This window comes from Leptonychotes weddellii, chromosome 9, assembly GCF_054177405.1.
Source record: "Leptonychotes weddellii isolate Sample4059 chromosome 9, ASM5417740v2, whole genome shotgun sequence".
Lineage (NCBI taxonomy): Eukaryota > Metazoa > Chordata > Mammalia > Carnivora > Phocidae > Leptonychotes > Leptonychotes weddellii.
In genome coordinates, this window is record NC_138377.1 from 110067746 (window position 1) to 110087408 (window position 19663).

Here is a 19663-nt window from a genome sequence, read left to right on the forward strand (position 1 = left end):
AAAATCTTAAAAAAAAAAAATAGCCTGGTGATGGGTATTAAAGAGGGCACGTACTGCATGGAGCACTGGGTGTTATACGCAAACAATGAATCATGGAACACTACATCAAAAACTAATGATGCAATGTATGGTGATTAACATAACATAATTATAAAAAAATAAAATAAATAAAAATAAAAATAAATTTAAAAAAAGAATATCATAAGGAAGGGCGCCTGGGTGGCTCAGTCGGTTAAGCGTCTGCCTCTGGCTCAGGACATGATCCCAGGGTCCTGGGATCCAGCCCTGCATTGGACTCCCTGCTCAGTGGGGAGTCTGCTTCTCCTTCGGCCTGTGCCTGCCACTCCCCCTGCTTGTGCTCTTGCGCTCTCTCTCTCTGTCAAATAAATAAATTTTCAAAATCTTAAAAAAAAAAAAAGAATATCATAAGGAAAAGAAAATACTTTTACAGTACTGTATTTATCGAAAAAAATCCATGTATAAGTGGACCCATGCAGTCCAAACCCATGTTGTTCACACCTCAACTGTATTTTTAAACTAAAATAATTAAAACAGTATGACCCTGGTGCTGGTATAGACAGATAAATCAGGGGGAACAGAAAAGAGAGTCCACAAGTAGACCCATAGAGAAACACTAAGTATAGCATTTCACATTGGTGGCTAAAGAATGAGGTATTGAATAAAAGCTCTCAACAATTGGCTAACCTTTTGGAGAAGAGAGCATTATTTTGGTAGATTTATACACATAAAATTAGAAACTTCTGCTTGGCAAAAAATACCGTAAAATTAAAATTAGAAAAATATTTAGGAAATATTTTGGATGAACTCAAGTAATCCACAGATGGTCTCTTTCACTTCACTCAAGCCTGATGGTTGCTAACTTTTTCTGTAAGGGCCAGATAGAAAATATATTAGGCTTTCTGGTCTCTGTGACAAGCGCTCAGCTCTGCCATTATAATATGAAAACCACCATAGAAAATATGTAAATGAATGCATATGCTGTGTTTCAACATCACTATACAAAATCAGGTGGTGGGTCCATGGCCATTGTTTGTTGCTTTATGCTCTAGCCTATTTACAAATTGCAGTTGAATGGAGTACTCTGTTACCTTGTAATTAAGGGGCCTGTTTATTTGGGTGTTGTTTGAGGCCTGGCATCCTGTCCCCATTTACCCACCCATGGACCCCCATTGTCCTATATGCACTCCAGGGGGCAAGCGTGTGTGTGTGTGTGTGTGTGTGTGTGTGTGTGTGTGTGCGCACGCAGTATTATAAATTTTGCTGATACAAAGTATGCGTAGCACACAGTTTGCAAACAATAATAAAATACACTGTTCACATTGTAAATTACATATAGCCCATTGATTCTGAGAGAATGCATTCATTTATTTTTGCCAAACTCTTGTATCTATAACCAATCTGTGGTTGCAATTGATGAACAACTGTCCTTTGGCATAAATATAAGTTAGAACTTGTTTGTCAGTGACGTGGGCAACCTTATTGCTAAATTGGATGATAGTTTTCAAACACTGGAAATATATTGCCTCAATTTTTTAATGCTGTCGCCAATGTAATGGCTGGCTACAGATATAATGCACTTTTTTTTTTTTTTAAAGATTTTATTTATTTATTTGACACAGAGAGAGAGTTAGTGAGAGCAGGAACACAAGCGGGGGAGTGGGAGAGGGAGAAGCAGGCTTCCCGCGGAGCAGGGAGCCCGATGCAGGGCTCGATCCCAGGACCCTGGGATCATGACCTGAGCCGAAGGCAGACGCTTAACGACTGAGCCACCCAGGCGCCCCGATATAATGCACTTTTAAGTTTAATCTGCATTATGCATATTTCCTCCTCCATCACTTTCTTAAGTCTAGAAAATCAGCAGTAAATCAAGCCCTGTTTTGTAGTGTTTATCAATTTCCACGTGTAAATGCTCCCAGCATAGCTGATTTCAAGCCTCCAATGGGTTGTCAGTGATACAAAGTAGCCACCTGTAGATAGTATTTCTACTGTATAAATAGAATAAATGTAAGTAACCCTCAAAGCATGGATAGTGACAAAATCCAGTAAAATGATTAGGAAGTGATGATTTTTGAGTATTTGTTATCTTTATTTTCAATATGATTTATTAAGTATAAGTTTATATCATTTAGGTTTTTAAAAAATTTTTTTAAAAAGATTTTATTTATTTATTTGTCAGAGAGAGTGCGAGAGTACAAGCAGGGGGAGTGGCAGGCAGGGGGAGAAGCAGGCTCCCTGCTGAGCAAGGAGCCCGATGTGGGACTCAATCCCAGAACCCTGGGATCATGACCTGAGCCGAAGGCAGACATTTAACCGACTGAGCCACCCAGGCATCCCATATTTTTAATAATGGCTATATTTATCAATCAGTTCACAAAGTTCCTGAAAATGTTGACAATCAATACATCAATGCAAACCTGCCCTGGCACACCACTGCTTATTGGGAATCATATAAGTAAAGGACTATCTTTTGGAATGGGTATCTTTAAGGGAGATGCATTCAATGTATGACCAAGGCTCAGACCCTATAATGTGCTCTGCCCCCCAACCCCCAACTCTTCGTTATCCCAACAGAGCCAGCCCATCTCTGAGTAGAGCCTCAGTCCCTCCCTCAAGACTAGACATCACAATCAGGGGCTCTCATTTCCTTGGTTTATTTTTTCTCAAGACCCACTCAGAAGGATAAAGGTCTAATTGCTATTGGTTTAACTGCTTATTTAACAAATCAAACTATTTTTCTGCCTAAATGTTGCTAATCAGTAAATAGTTATCGTTTGAATTCTCAATATGCTAAAAAGTCACTTTTCCAAGACAGGGAGTTAAAAAACAATATTTGGTATTAAAAAATTGCAATACACAGGCAGACACCTTCTTTATCTCTAGCATCTCAACCCCCATAGTCAGATGAAAGCAGACAAAGCTTTATACTATCATAGCCTTTATATATGAAGAGTGCTTACAAATCACTAAGAAATATGCAGAGCACCCCAGTAGAAAAATCAGCAAAGAGCCTAAAAAGACCATTCATAAAGAAAAAATACAAATAACCAGTGAACAAAAAATATTCAGTCTTTGTAGTAATTGAAGAAAATATAAATGAAAACATGGGAGGGTAAATACTGTGATAGCAAGCCAACAAGCAGAAGTTCCAGAGATTGTGAAACAAATACCAGACTGTCCGTGGTATTCTGCATTTGGGATCACGGTGTGATTTGGTGAAAAGAACATGAAATGTAGAAGTAGTATGGCCTGAGACCCAAAACTAGCTCTACCAGCTACTGGCTGGGGGACCTTGTGAGAAATAATAATTCTCTCACAGTCAGGTTGTGAGCACCTGATGGGAGTGAACTTTTCTAGCACAACCTGGCATATAGTGGGTTGTCATGGAAACTCAGGTTCCTCACCCCCTCACCCCCTGCCCCCATTCGCTTGCTGGAAGCATATGTTCTAACCACAGTCTTTAGGAACTGGTCCATTTGCCCTCTGGGGAAGTTCCAGCCTAGAGGTAACTGGCAGAGACCAGTCTCAGTGCCTTTGAGGAAGATTAAACTGGCTCTGCTTTTCTGGAGAACACAGGAACTGGGAAACAACAGAATCCAGGATTGCTGTGCTGAGGGCAAGCTGGCTCACCATCCAGTCAACGGACTGAATGGAAAACTCTTTCAAGCCTTGAACTCAGCAGGTACATGTCTATTCTTTATTCTTCTTAAGCAATTTTTCCCCAACCAAAGAAACCAAAGCTTGCTAACCAACAGCTTGCTTTTGAAACTGCTGTGAGGAGATCCTGCCCCACCAACGGACTGGCTTTTCAGTGGCCTTTGTGTGTGTGTGGGTGCGTTCCCCAGGGCCAGAGCCATTTACGAAGTTCTCACACATCTTGGCTTTCTTTGGAGCTCAGCCCAGTTACACCCGACTCCACCTGCTCGCTTCTGTGGAATCCCATCTTTGCTTCTCTCCTTAGCACAAATGTGAGAGTTGAAGCCGGGGCGAGATCAAAGAAGTTTAGGAAGAATTTTGGTGCATTTGCCAAAACCTGCAAAGTACGCTATAGGGGCACAGAGAAGCTATGAAGATCAGTCCCGAATCACAGTCCAGTTGACTTGACCGTGACCCTGTGGGTGGCGGGAGGAAGACCAGGCTGCCACCTAAACTGGAGTCGGGGCACAGGATTCAGGTGTTGGGACCTGTTTGGGGTGAGCCCCGAGCAGGGTGTCTGGCAGGTGTGGTCCGAGTTCCCTCAAGGCCACTTGCTGGCTTGGTCCCAGAACCTTTCTCGGTCCCCATCACTGCACATGTGTGACGGGAATTATAGTACTTATGAATACTCTAGAATTATTGCTTCCTGGGCCTGGATGAGATTCAAATGTAGGAAGATTTTATATGAGAAAAATACTTCCAGAGGATTTTTTAAAGGTTTGGATCAGGGACGCCTGGGTGGCTCAGTTGGTTAAGTGTCTGCCTTCGGCTCAGGTCATGATCCCAGGGTCCTGGGATCGAGTCCCGCATCAGGCTCCTTGCTTGGCAAGGAGCCTCCCTCTCCCTCTGCCTGCCGCTGCCCCTGCTTGTGCTCTCTCTCTCTCTCACTCTCTCTGACAAATAAATAAATAAAATCTTTATTAAAAAAAATGAAGTTCGGTGTTCGGCCACAGAGCCTGAAATATTAAAAGCGCCAACACATATTTCTCGGTGATAAGCCATCTTGGAACCTACGCGTGTGTCTTAGGCACCCAATTTTGCAAATCTGCCTTTTACTGTTCTCTAGTATCTTACAAAGGTGCTATGCTCACTTGAATGGAAGACCAAAGAAAGCCTAGGGGAAAAGGTTCTTTTCAAATACTGCTCATGCTATTTCATGCCTGCTACCTCCAAGCACGTGTAATGATTGCATTTTACCCCATAAATGTCCCACTGGACCTCTTATGTGCCTCTCCAGAATGGCTCAGCCCCTGCGCCCTTGGGCCTGGCCTCTTGCCCAGCGGAGAGGTCTGGCCCCCAACTTATCTCCTCAGTGCCCCCAGGTGAAGGCTGGGCTAGGGCACAGTTGTCCCAGGAGGTCAGGTCCTTCTCAGCAGGACTTGGGGAAGCCATGCTGCTCCCCAGCATCCAGCTGCCTGGAGGGGGGCAGGGGGCATACCGGAAGTGCTCAGGAGGTTCGCCCAAGGAGAGACAGGAGATAAGCTCCTGCCCTTCCCCTAGAGTCCCACAAAGCCTCTGTGGGAGATGTCCCCTGGCCAAGAGCCCTGCTCTTTGGTTATGAAACCTGAGCCAGCTTGGTGTTCCTGTGGTCCCTGCCTTCCTGCTTTCCCCTGGCTCCCATTGCCCTGGGTCCTACCTCCCAAAAAAGCCTCAGCCCTCAGCCCCTAGGCTTGGCCTCAGACTCCCATTTTCAAGGGAACCTGGGCTAAATAAAGCACATTTTCAGGTAGCAACCCAAACATGAGTTTCAGTAATCTGTAGGAAATAGTGGAGAGGGAGAGATGATCAAAAGGATCGTATTTAGAACGGGTGCAGTGTGATTCCTGTGTTGGCAGACAGACGGAGTTTGCGTTTGGGAGTGCAGTGCTAAGGCTTTGGTCTCACCCCGCCCCCGGTGCTCAGCACTTGGAGCAAGGTCGAAGAGGATTTGTTGAGTGACTGAATGTGCGGGCATCCATGAACCTTGTTTAAATCAAGAGCTCGTATAATTTTAATCAGCTCTGTTTTCGGCTGTGCACACTCAGTAAAACATTTAATAATAGGTTAAAAGTGGAAGAAATTAGTCTCTCTTGTGTGACTGGGTTCCCCCCCCCTTTTTTTAATCATAAAAAGCTCCATGGTTTTCTGATTTCCTTTCAGTTAGCTCTTTCATGCATTTCTTTTTTCCTAAGAGCAGAGCTGTTCTCACTTTATTGTTATTTTACTGACTTCTCTTTACTTGACATCTGTTTTGAGCTCATCTCCGTTGGTGGGATGAGTTGAAATTTTGCAACCTGTGATCAATGGCTCAATCTCTCTTGTACTGGCAGCTAGAAAGGAAGTCAGATTGAAATCACGAGCCTCCTGTGCTGGCTTTCAAGTTTGTCACTGAACTCTCTGGTTTCTGGAAAGTGCAATTAGAGAGTATCGCTCCTGCTTCTCTTGAAACAGAAGCCGAGAGCTCAGTACGGTTTCCAAAAGGTCAGCATACGCACGGCTATCCCGAAGTCTCACTTCTAACCCCTTTTGCTTTGATAGGACTCAGTATTTCAGTTGGTCTTTTTGCCTCCCTTCTACTTGTCTAAGGGACCACAAAGAGTGGCACCATTCCCCAGGTGTCCTAGCCCAAGGAAAAAAGAAGTATGGATTCCTGCTTAGCTGGTGAGGGCCCAACCCCACTGCTGTGGTGCGTGGTTGTGAACCATGGCATTTGCCAGTCGGTTCTGTGTCTCCCAATGGTGAACGTAACAGAAAGAGGAGATTTTTCTTTAATATTTCACTGTTGCAGATAAAATTCTAAATGTGGCTGAAAATGAAAAATAAAATGATGAAGAGAAGAGAAAGAGCTCTCCTGAAACCCCTTTTTTTGGTTTGTTTGTGTATTTAACAGAGAGAGACAGAGAGAGAGGGAACACAAGCAGGGGGAGTGGGAGAGGGAGAATCAGGCTTCCCGCCGAACAGGGAGCCCGATGCGGGGCTGGATTCCAGGACCCTGGGATCACGACCTGAGCTGAAGGCAGACGCTTAACCAACTGAGCCACCCAGGCGCCCCTAAGTGTATTTAATTTTTAAACATATGACTTTATTCCTTTTTTTCAGAAACATGTCATGTTCAAGAATATATCTATATTTCTACTTGGTCTTTTTTTTTTTTTCCTGACATTTTACATAGTTCTAACCATGCTGCCTTCATAACTCTGTATTTCTTTTTATTATTTGCATATCAAGCACTTTTTTAATGTCATTATATATCCTTTGTAAGCAGCATTTTATATTTTTTTAAATAAAACTTCAAGTAGAAATGCCATAATTTATTTAAGCCATACATCTATTGTTGGACATGTAAGCTGTTTTCCATTTTTTTGCTATTATAAATAGACAGCAGAGTGCAGAAAGCTTTCTCCTAAATTTAAAATTATTTCCTGGGGATCATTCACCAGAAGTAAATCACTCGGACAAATAAGAGATGGAAGCATATCTACTTTTTGATGCGTATTACTGATTTGCTTTTCAAAATAATTGAACCAATTTACAATCTCACCAGGCACACTCACTGGCCAGCTCTAGAGAAAATCAAGGATATCTTCCCTTAATTTGCATTGTGATAATTACTAATGAGGATGAACACCTTTTCCAAATGTTTGTGTACAAAGTGTGTTTTTTCTTTGGAAAATTGCCATTTCCGTTTTTGTCCCAAGAGGTCTAAGTGCTGTCGTTATTAAGCTGAGATGTACTCAAGGTAAAAATACAGATGTAATAGCCCAGGATGTGTCATGGTTCCTATAAATATTTTTTCTGGTATGCTATTTGACCTTTAATTTTTTACAGATAATCTTAAATTTTTCCTCCAGAGTTTTGATAATTCTTTTTTTATTCATTCCCAGTTTGTTTAGGATTTGATTTTCTCCATAATGTTTGAATTTCTTTTTAGTATAAGGTAGATATTTTTTCTAAATTACTAACAAATTACCCCAAGTCAAAAACAGAATTGAAATATTAAAAGATGTTCTAGAATCCTACCTCCGGCCATAGGAAGACCAAGTGTCTTGCCTGCCCACAGAAGAGAATTTTAAATGCTGTTTGAAATGTTGATGGTCAGAGAGGTCAATGGAGTAATAATGATGGTGGCTTGTGCCTTAGGGTATTTGCTGGATCTGGGGAGCCTACCCAGAGAGCTTTATAGCACCTGCAGAAAGCTGGGATCTCAGAGGCACAGAAAATTAAGGAAAAAAAAAAAAAAAAGAAAAGAAAAAGAAACCAATGCAGAACACACAAAACAAGTCCAACTCTTCAATAGTTTCAATCAAGGTAAATAGTCCATTGGCTTCATTTTAGAAGACAAAAATTGTGTTTCTCATGCCCACCAGTCCCATTCTCAATTCTCCTCCACTCCACCCTATCGTAGGAGGCTGGCCTCATCACAGACTCTTTGCCTGTGGCTTACCGTTGAGTTCAGCCAAGGGAAACTCCACAGGAGAATGGAGGGAGGAAGGAGATATTTATTTATGAGGTTTTATTTTGTTTTGTTTTGTTTCCCTCTAGCTGCCCCCAGCAGCCAGCATCCCTCAGGGTCTCAGCCCAGCCCTCCTGATGCCAGTAGAATATAGTATGCCTAAGGGCTTAACACACCTTCTGTTACTGGCCCCAAAGAACTTCACTCTCCAAAGTTGCGGCTTTGTTTTGCTCTGCTCACACCTTTGTAAATAGCCTCTTTATTAAAGCCTCCGTGGATTATCCCAGTTTAATTATGCTGTCTGCTTCCTGCTGGGACTGACCCATAGAACTCTAAAGAATGGTATCTAAAACAGAAAACACACATACACACAAAACCCAGAAAAGTTAAAAACTAAAGCAGATGGGAAAAGACATACCAAGCAAATACCAACCAAAAGAAAGCGGGTATAGTTGTATTAGGATCAGACAAGCAGAAATGTCAGGACAATAGGCATCACTAGAACTAAAGAGCATTGGGGCGCCTGGGTGGCTCAGTCGTTAAGCGTCTGCCTTCTGCTCAGGTCATGATCCCAGGGTCCTGGGATCGAGCCCCACATCGGGCTCCCTGCTCTGCAGGAAGCCTGCTTCTCCCTCTCCCACTCCCCCTGCTTGTGTTCCCTCTCCCACTCCCCTTGCTTGTGTTCCCTCTCTCGCTATCTCTCTCTGTCAAAAAATAAATAAAATCTTAAAAAAAAAAGAACTAAAGAGTATTATTACACCTTGATAGAAGATTTGGTTCAATTCTAACATGGCCTCAAAATACAGAAAGCAAAAAGCTGTTAAAACTACAAAGAGAAAAAAAACAAACTCACACACAAGGTAGGAGATTTAATATGCCTCAAATATATTTGATGAGTAAAACAGTGACAGTCAGTAAGAATGCAGGATTTGAACATTGCAACTGACAAGTTAGGCCTAATGGGCCTGTTGGAGCACTGTACCCAGCAACAGAAGAATACAATTTCTTTTCAAGTGTAAATGGAATATTTATGAAAATCGGCCACACAGTGGGCTATTTGGCAAGCTTCAGCATATTTCTAAGGATTGGTAGCATATAAACGCTGTCCTCTGACATTACACTTAAGGTAAAAATCAAAATAAAAAGATAACTAGGAAAAGCCCATACACTTGGAAATCAAAAAATGCTTCTAAATAACTCATGTGTCGAAGGAAAAAGACTAATATAAATTAGAAAATATGTAAAACTACATGATGATAAGAATAGCACATATGCAAACAAGTGGGATGCCAGCGTGGACTAGTGGAGAGAGAGAAATTTGATGTGGTTTTGGAATGCAGGTGAGGATTGGTGGGGTGAGGTCCAGAGCCAACGACCAAGAAAGAATTCTTGAGACGTCTTTGGTGCAAAATGCTGGTTTTATTAAGGCACCGGGACAGGACCCCTGGGCAGAAGGAGCTGAGGCACCGGGGTTTATGAGGGGTGGCTGATTATATACTTGGGAGTTGGGGGAGGTAAGGAAAAGGGAGGTTTCAAAAGGATTTTCGTATGTTAAAGAAGACTCCCAGGTTATCTGGAGCCCTTACCATCGTCAAATTCAGGTTGTTTTTCCCTCTAGCAAGGCGTTAACATTAAGATAGTTGGGAGCTTCCTGGAAGAATGTCCCACCTGTCCCACCCAGGAGAGGGGGGTTGGGGGGAGGTTGCAGGGTGTCAGCGTGTGCTTGGTCTTCAGCTTGCCTTCTCTCTCATCAATTTATGGCCCTAACCACATGTATTAGGAAGGAGGAAAGCCTGGAAATGAATGTGCTAAGCATCCAACTTAAGATGGTAGAGAAAGACCAACGTCAATGCAAAGAAAGCAGAAAGAAGGAAATGTTTTTAAGAGCAGAAATTAATAAAATAGAAAGCAAAGATATGGAAGAGAGAATCAGGAAAACCATAAATTGGTTCTTTGAGGAAACGAATAGAATTGATAAGCCTCTAGGACGCCCAATCAAGGGGAAATAATGAGAATATATCATTTTAGGAATGAAAATGACGACTATTATTACACATCCTGTATACATTAAAGTTACTGGAAGAAGGTATTATAAACAACTTTGTGACCAAAAAAAAGAAAGGAAGGAAGAAAGAAAGAAAGAAAGAAAAAGAAATTTTAAGTGAAATAGGCAAATTCCAAGAAAAAAAATACAACTTGGTAAAATTGACACAAGAAAAAAATAAGATTAAAATTATCCTAGAAATTGTTTCTATAATTTAAAAGGAAGGTCAAGGCTGGATAGATGAACTGGCAAATTCCACTAAACACTCAAATGGAAGAAATAACATCAATATTCCATAAATTCTTTCAGACAGTAGAAAAAAGGGAAACAGTCCCCAGTAGTTGAATGAAGCCTGTGTATCCTTGGTGCCAAATCCCAGCAGCACATTATGGAGAATTTTCAGCCAGTCTCACTCAAGAACATAACTACAAAAATTCCAAGTTCAGTGTTAAGCAAAATCCAACAGTATTAAAAAGGTTTCTCTTTGGGGCACCTGGGTGTCTCGGTTGAGTGTCTGACCCTTGGTTTCAGATCAGGTTGTGATCTCAGGGTCGTGAGATGGAGCCCCGTGTCGGACTCTTGCTGAACGTGGGTGGAGTCCGTAAGATTCTGTCTCCCTCTCTCTCCCTTCCGCCCCTTAAGAAAAAAAAGTTTCTCTTTTCCTGCCTTTTTTTGGGGCGGGAGAATTAAATAATTTTGAATATTATATTTTATTTCCTTTATTGAACTTTTAACCATGTTTGTGTGGTTGCTGTAAGGATTACAATATGTATCCTTAATACATTACAGTTTACTTAGAATTACTATCACATGGCTTCACACTTTACACATGTTAAGAGCCTAATGACAGTGTCTTTCTTTCCCCCCCAACTTTATGCTATGATTATGTCATATATTTTACTTCTGTATGTATTACCAACTCCATTTTATAGTGATATTTTTGCTTTAAGCAGTCTTTGTCTTTTAAAGAAAGAAAGAGAAGGAAAAAAGCTACTCTTTTTTGTGTATCCACGTATTTCCATTTCTGGTGCTCATTATTCTTTTCTGTAGATCCAGTTTTTTATCATTTTCCTTCTGGCTGAAGAATTTCCTTTATCATTTCTTATCATGTTGGCCTGCTGGCCATGAGTTGACTTCGGTTGGATTTACTTCAAAATGTCTTTATTTCAACCAATTTGATTTGTTTGTTTTTAAAAATGTGTATAATTGTTCATTTGTTGACACATTGACTTTGACTCTGGTTGGGGGAAATCCTTGTGATGTTTCCATGACTCCACTCAGTCTTGAATGGAATTTTCACTGGATATAGAATTCTGGGTTGGCAGTATTTTTTTTTTAATTTTTTAAAAGATTTTATGTATTTATGTATTAGAGAGAGAGAATGGGGGAGGGGTAGAGGGAGAGGAGAGAGAGAATCTCAAGCAGACTCCATGCTGAGTGCGGATCCTAACCCAGGGGCTCAATCTCATGACCCTGAGACCATGACCTGAGCAGAAATCAAGAGTCAGAGGCTCAACCCAGGTTTCCCCGGGTTGGCAGTATTTTTTAAATTTCAGATTTCAGGCGCATCTGGGTGGCTCAGTCAGTTAATCATCAGCCTTTGGCTCAGGTCATGATCCCGGAAAAATATATCAGATTTCAGCGCTGTAAAGATAATACATTTTCCTCTGACCTCCATTGTTCTGAGGAGAAGTGTTAATATTTACTATGTAAGCCTTGTTTACGTCTGAGCCACCTTATATGCTATGATAACATTTCTTTTCTCATATTGTATAAGCTAGCAAGTGTGCCATATACAAAATGAATGAACAAACAAAAAGTATGTTTCCATATTCCAGCACATACAGCTTCCAATCAGCTTTTGAGTACCTTACTACTGAATATGAAAAAACCCCCTCGAGGACCACCAGACATTTGAGGAAATTATCCAGTGTTAAAGCAGAAATAAACCCTAACAGAGAAGAAACTTGGAGAGGAAAAAGCAAGTCAGGCAGCAAAAGAAACCTTTAGAAAAACTATAATTGGTCATATAAAATAGAAAAATTTAGTTATTCCTCCCCTGTGTAGGGAAAACTCCAGTTATTTCCTACTGAGTTTTCCTCCTGTGTATATCCTCTACTGTTCATACAGAACATTTCACTTCTGACACTTCTAGTCACCAGGTTTGTGGGTTTTTTCCCCCCACAACAAGCAATTCTTAGTCACACCCATCGGGTGTCCTACAACTTAATTCTGCCACCATCTACCCAGAGATAGCGTCAGATCCCACAGCTTAAGGGCTCAGTCCCACAGGACTGCCCTCCACACCTACACACTCACATACATTTCAGATACCAGTAGCAAGTTCCGGTTTTCACTGGTGCTTTTGACCCCCTGGTCATAGATTGGTGTTCTAAAGAACTCCTCTTGGGAGTCAGTTGATTTGCTAGGACAGCTCACAAAACTCATGGAAGCACTTACTTACACTCAACCAGTTTATTATTATTTTTTTTAAGATTTTATTTATTTATTTGACAGAGACACAGCAAGAGAGGGAACACAAGCAGGGGAAGTGGGAGAGGGAGAAACAGGCTTCCCGTGGAGCAGGGAGCCCAATGCAGTACTCAATCCCAGGACCCTGGGATCATGACCTGAGCTGAAGGCGGACGCTTAATGACTGAGCTACCCAGGCACCCCAACTCAACCAGTTTATTAAAGGAAATGATAAAGGATACAGATGAAGAGATGAAGAGATACATAGGGAGGGTGAGGTCTGGGAGGGCCCCCAGAACAGGAGCTTCTGTCCCTGCGGAGTTGGGGTGTGTCACACTCCTGGTGTGGATGTGTTTGCCCACCTAGAAGCTCCCCAAACCACATACTATTGGGATTTTAAGGAGGCTTCCTCATGTAGGCATGATCAGTTACTGACTTTATTTTTAGCCCCTCTCTAGAGAAGTGGGGGACAGGGCTGAAAATTCCAAGCTTCTAATCATAGCTTGGTCTTTTTGGTGACCAGCCCCCATCCAGGAGCCCACCCAGAGTCACCTCCATAGAACAAAGGATGCTTAGGAATTTACAAGGATTTTAGGAGTCCTGAGTCAGGGACAGGGTCAAAGACAAATATTATAACAAGAGAAGCTCCTATTGCTCTTCTCAATTAGGAAATGACAAGAGTCTCAGGAGCTCTGTGCCAAGAACTGGAGCAGAGACCGATATATAAATTCTATTATCTCATAGGTGTCCTCAGGAAAGATAGGAGAAAATATCTCATCTATAAAACAAGAACAGGTTTCTGCATTTTGAGAAAATTGAACATTGGGAGAACCAGATCAATGCCTTGAAAATTTTAAACATGAGGCAAAAACTAGAAAGTCAATAGGTTAGAAGACCTGAGGAAATCTCCCACAACATGAAATGGGAGTGGGGTGGGGGAGAAGACATTGAAAACCTAGTAAGAAATGGTGTTAACAGTGTTGGGGATATGGGGGAGGACGTGAGTATATGATGGATGGTGTGAGAGTGGGGCTTCTCCATGTCCTACGTAGGTTGTCATTGGATGGTGTCTAAAACTGAGAAACCAGGACATAGCATATGAAAATTTAATCAAGCTCAAAGTGCGAAAAGGTGATGTAAAGGACTTCTGTCTTTGGTCTAAACTGTGTAGCATTACTTGACTTGGCAAACTGTCGATGCATGACTTTGAAAAAAGTAAAAAATGTTAAAAAGGTGGTATTTGAGCATTTCCTATCTCACCTTATTGGTGCCATTAAGGAAAATGCTCCTTTCTGCATTGCCATACAGGACGACGATTGTTCTTCTCCAAATGTAGATTTATTTCTACCCTTCGCCTAAATGAACACTGGAGCTTGGATTCTCAGATCCTTTTCCTGGTCCTGAAAATATCGTCTTGAATGGTTTTTATGACTACAAGATCATAGAGAAGGTTCTCCCATCTCCCTGTCTTACATTGGGCTCTGAGGGTGAGCACGCACACGTGTGCATGTGTGCGCACACGCGCCTGCACACGGGGGGCCCACACATGTGTACACTCTTCCTTGTCCTTTCCAGGTCATTTCCTATATTCCCTTTATTTTCTTCCATCTTTGTTGCCATAATGTGGACCTAAAGTGCATTTTTAATTATGTGTTAAATTTATTGAGTAAATGTTGGGGTTTCTCTCCATGTGTGTATAATACACGTGTGTGTGTGTGTTGTGTGTATTTCATATAATAGCTTTATTGCAATATAGTGAAATATAATCCACATACCATAAAATCCCCCCTTTAAAGTGTTTTTGTATATTTTTATAAACAGGGAGGTGAGCCTTTTTTATTCCTTCCACCAAGACCTCTTCATTAAACTTTGTAAACTTTGTAAGTCAGGTTCCCTGGCCCTCACAAGGAAAAAACTTCCACTGGGGGGGGTGAGACTGAAAAGTATTTCTTGATTTTTTTTTTTTTTCTTTTAGACCTCTTTCTTTACTACGTTTTGACTAAAGAGAATTGCTCCCTGTATGTTTTCAGTATAAGGGTGGGGGGGAGGATTAATACGTTCTTTATTGTTAATAACTTCTTATGGCCAAAGAAAACCCAAGAATTCAAAAGTATTAGCTCAGAGTCCTTAGCCTAACAAAACCTTGCCCCCACTTCTACCCTCTTTTGTCTCCAATTGTAAATTCCCCTCTCAAGGATTCCTAATGCTTGATTCAAAATGCCGGGCAGAGAAAAGCTTCATGACTGCTGATACTTTCCTATTGGCAAATCCAACCCTAGTCTCCCTTAATGCTGGCTCTTCCTTTGAATAATAGGAATAATCCTGTTTGTTCATTACCAATTCAACCCTTCGAGGGGAAATGCTGCACTGAAGATAGTGAATGATGATAAAGCCATTTACTGGCATTAGCCAGGATTACCGTCCGCCTCTCACACAATTATTGTTGCCTGGGCTTTGCTGGTGACATCTGGAGGCCGTCCTGGCAGTGCCCGCCCCAAGTGGTTAATAAGCAGGTGGATTTGTCATTCTTTCTTCTACAGTCTCAGGAATCTGATGGAAAGAAAAAAAACAAAGAATTTGGATTTGGATGTCTTTGAAGAGCGCCCCCCGCACCCCCCGGAAATTAAGGAATTAATGGTACTGGTTGGGGTTTTATCAGGGCAAACTTGAACAGGCATGCCGAGTGTCTTGAATAGTAAGTAATACGTTCTGGTTAAATGCTTTGACCAAAGCAAGCCGACATTTTTCAATCCTCCTGCCTTTGCAGGGCAGTTCTGTTGAGGGTGGACCCTGTCTCTGGTCCGGCATAGCTCGCCCCTTCGTCGCCCCCCACCCCCGCCGCAGATAGGTTCTCCTACTTTTCTGTGGTTTTCTATACCCATGTGTGTCATCTCCCCAAAGTGAGGGCAGATTCTGGGGATGGTGAGCATAGAGGGAGTTGGCACTGGGACCTAGTCACACACTGGGACCTCTTTCTACCTCCCTGGATCCCTTCCCTCCTCATGTGACCAAGATTATAGCGCTGTTTGTAATTGCAAACTGGAAACAACCTAAATGCCCATCAGTTGGGGACCGTTAAGTAAATGACTCAGCATCTCTCTGATGCAGTGATGGGAAGGTCACCAAGATGCATGGTTAATGGAAAAAGGAAGGAGCGGAAGGTTCTACCAGGTGTGTTAATAAAGGGGATAGGGCAGAATATATGCTCATATTTGCTTGGCTCAGTCAGTTAAGCGCCTGCCTTCAGCTCAGTTCATGATCCCAGGGTCCTGGGATCGAGCCCTGCATCGGGCTCCTTGCTCAGCAGGGAGCCTGCTTCTCCCTCTGCCTGCCGCCCCCCCTGCTGGTGTGTGCTCCCTCTCTCTCTCTGACAAATAAATAAATAAAATATTAAAAAAAAAAAAAGAATAAAATGCCTCTGGAAGGATACATAAGAAACGAGTAATGGGGTCGCCTGTGGTAAGAGAGATTGTGGCCAGGGGACGGGGCTGGAGGGAGACTCTGCTGTATTCCCTTTTATACATTTGGATTTTGAACTATTCGTATTTATTACTTATTCAGAAACATAAACCAAAAGCTCTGAGTACCACAGTTTTTAAAATGGTTTTTCTTTGACTATACAACCACTTTTTTTCATTAAACTAAGTTTCTTCTTAAATTATATATGCTGAAGCTTTAAAAAAAAAAAAAAAATCAAACAGTCCCCAAGGGAATACAGTAAAAATGAAGTCTCTTTTCTATTCCTGAACCCTAGCCTCCCCCCAAGGCAGTTCCTACTGCTGGTTTCTTTAAATTCTTTTTGTTTTTTGCCTTTCAGTTTTATTGAGCTATGACTGACACCCAGCAGTGTACAAGTTTGTTGTTTTATTATAATGTTTTATTATTTATTGTTTTATTACAATGACCTGACTTGCCTATATTGTGAAATAGTTACACACTTATAGAAACAGTAAGTTTGGAATATCCATCATCTCATACAGATACACACTCACAAAAAGAAAAAAAAAAATGGATTTTTTTTTTTTTTCCCTTGTGATGAGAACTTTTAGGATCTACTGTCTTGGTTTCTTGGAATTCCTTCCACTCTCCCTCCCCCTGCTGGGTGTGTGCTGATCCTGAGCTCAGAGTGGCCTCTCTTGTTTGTCCTACCAAAGCTATATCTGAAAATGCGAATCTAATTTTAGGGGCAACACCCTTTGGTGGGTGTTTTTGGAGACATGATACAGGGTGGAAACAGATCTGGCCTCAAATGACAGCTTACAGATCCTTGCTCCCTATCGTGTGGTCCTCATGCTCCCCCCTTAATCAGTTCCTTGCCCTGCAGTTAACGTGCCCAGCTCCTGTGTGGTTTGGAAATCTGGCTCTAATTTGGTCTTCGGAGGTTGAGAACAGATGATAATTCATAACCGGGGACTGTGTTTTCTGCACTTGCACCCATGCCAAGTACTTCCCGTGCGCCATCAACTCTGTGGCCTGTTGTTAGGAACGCATTAGGGGAATGGCCGTGGAGCATCTCGAAGAACCAGGCCCTTTGGAAGTCCTTGGTGTCCTAGGAGGTAGCTCAGGAATGTGTTTGCAAATTGAAGGACCTGCATCCTCCAGCCCTGGCCCGGCCTGGAGAGACCCATGTGGTTGCAGGGCCTGACTTGGGATAGCTTGAGGGCTACAGGCTTTGGGGGCCTGGGACCTCAGTTGGGTAGGGCGTGGCTTTGTGCCACATGGTATAACCGGATCAACATCCCACATCACTAGAACAGCACCAGAGTGTGGCCTGGTGCGTGTAGGCCGGTTCTGCCCTGGCCTCCACGTAGCACCTCGGGCAGGATGCATTACAGCCCATAGGCTTCTGGAGTCTGTGGGCAAGCAGGAGCCTCCTGTTCTAGGATTTCGGGAGAGTCAGATATTCCTGGAATTCAAACAAAAGATCAAGTTAGCCCAGCGGAGCTGCCCATGTTGCAAAAATAGTGTATAGACAGATATCTAAGGACAGATGGCCTACCATGCAGAGCCAAGAAGGGGAATAAAAGGAGCAGAAGTGACAATAAAAACACACATCAATAGTGAAGAATCGGAGCACTCGTGTCCCTCACCTAAAGCATTCTGATGGCCAAGAACCCCAGTGATAGAGAATAAAGAGGAAAACAGAGATTTGTCTCTGTCTGACACAGTGATGGACCTGCCAAAGCCACTGTCCCCAGCTTGGGTCCCAGTGGCCGGTCACGAGGGTTCCTCGAAGTGGCTCACAGCTGGATGACTGTGTGTTGGGCTGGAGCCACGGTGAGTCCATGAGCATGAGCAGTATGTCCCCTGCTGGTCACACCGGACCTCGGCCCCTCATTTGCACAAGAAGGACAGCAGTGACCTCCTCTACGTGATCTCACGGCTCTGACCGCCCAGGGACGCAAGAGTAAAGCAGGGAAGGCCGGACCTGTGGCCTGCACCTGGGCTGGCCGCCATGCCTGTCTAACTTGGCTTCTGATGCGTTTTTTTTAATATTGCGGATTTCACGGGCAAATTGCAGTTGAGGTTTCTCACTTCTCTTTACCCCTGGGAAGAGCTAGCAACACGGGCCATCATTCCCACGTGGAGGCGGACGGTGGGGTGGGGTCCCTGCCTTCCCCCTTCTCCGTACTCCGCCCTGCGCATGGCTGGATATGCTCCATGTAGCCTGTCCTCTCCGTGCCTCTCCCCCCACCCCCACATAGTCTGGCATCCGTGCCGTTCATACTGCCATTTTGGAGGACATCCTCCCTACACCCAGCCTCTGGGGACATTTGGGTTTGCATTACCACTGTCACCCCATCACACTTCCCTGCTCACCTGGGCCGGCTACACAGGAAGGAGCCCAAGGTCAATCTTCCCGTGGTCTGGGGTGAGGGCTTCTAATAGCAGGAGTCCTTGGTAACCCAGCTGTCCCGTTTGGAAGCAGATGGGGCAAGGCTCAGGGCCAGGCCTCAGATCTGCTCTCTGGATATTCCAAGAAGGGGAGGAGGCCAGTCGAGGGAGCTGCAGTGAGACTGGGGGCCAGGGAACAGGGCCTGGGCAGTCGCAGTGCATCCCTGGTCCTCAGGTGCCTAGGAAGGGAGGTGGTGGGTGCGGAGCCCTGCAGTGGGAGCCCTGCACCTCGCACTTCTGTGCGGGAGGGAGGGAGGCCTTGGGCCAGGCACCTCAAGAGCTTTCTGGGGGAGGTTTCATGGCTGTCCAGTGAGTCTGGGCTTGGCACCTTTCAGGGAAATTGAAAGAATGGAGCCTCATCTTGTACGGCACCGCCGAGCACCCTTACAACACCTTCAGCTCCCATCAGTCACGCTCTCGGATGCTGGAGCTCTCGGCCCCCATGCTGGAGCCACCCAAGGCTGCTCTGTCACCGCCCCAGACCGAGGTTCCTGAGGACGAAGAGGACTACACAGGTAATGAACTTGTAGCCAGAGGAGATGGCCAGGCCAGCCTCTGAGTTTTGGTTTTCCACTGCGGCTCTTAAAATGTGGGATCGCTCCTGGCAAAAGATGGGGATTATGACAGTGGGTCTTCCTTCTTTCCTGGAAGTTGTAATAATGATGGTAATTTGCACTCACACAGCTCCTTCCACCCACGGCTCTCCTAATATTTTACAGACCAGTAAGTATACTTCAAAGCAGTAAGTATTCTCCAACCTTCCCAGGCCGGGAAACAGAAGGTTCCATATGCCCAACCAGAACTGGGACTTGCCCCCTGGCTAATGAGCCTCCTCCTGAGGCCCCGTCTTATCCTCAAAATCTCTCGTCTCATGTCTCAGGCTCCCGACCCTCTCAAGTCCATCCACTTTCTGTCCCTACAGCCAGAAGGTGGGAAGGATGTGGGTCCTAATGGACCCGGGAGGGTTGGGTTGAATGAACATAGCCAGGAAAGGAGCAAGCAGTGGAGGTCTTGACCGCCCTTAAAGGCTGGGACGATGGCCCGGGAGAAGGTCTCAGGACCTTACGTCAGTAGATAATGATGTCACCACGAACAGGTTAAGCATC

The 19663-nt window shown here is 43.7% G+C and overlaps 1 protein-coding gene across 3 annotated transcripts in view; it reads left to right on the top strand.

The window, feature by feature from the left end:
• PCSK6 (proprotein convertase subtilisin/kexin type 6) overlaps window positions 1-19663 on the top strand; it is a 167102-nt gene that overhangs the window by 122847 nt on the left and 24592 nt on the right. For 2 of the 3 annotated variants that reach the window (XM_081831543.1, XM_081831545.1), the window contains 2 exons: window positions 18893-19072; window positions 19242-19280. In XM_081831543.1, the coding sequence (XP_081687669.1) occupies window positions 18893-19072; window positions 19242-19280 (219 nt within the window). The remainder of the gene's footprint in view (window positions 1-18892; window positions 19073-19241; window positions 19281-19663) is intronic. The other variant, XM_081831544.1, reaches the window with a different exon arrangement.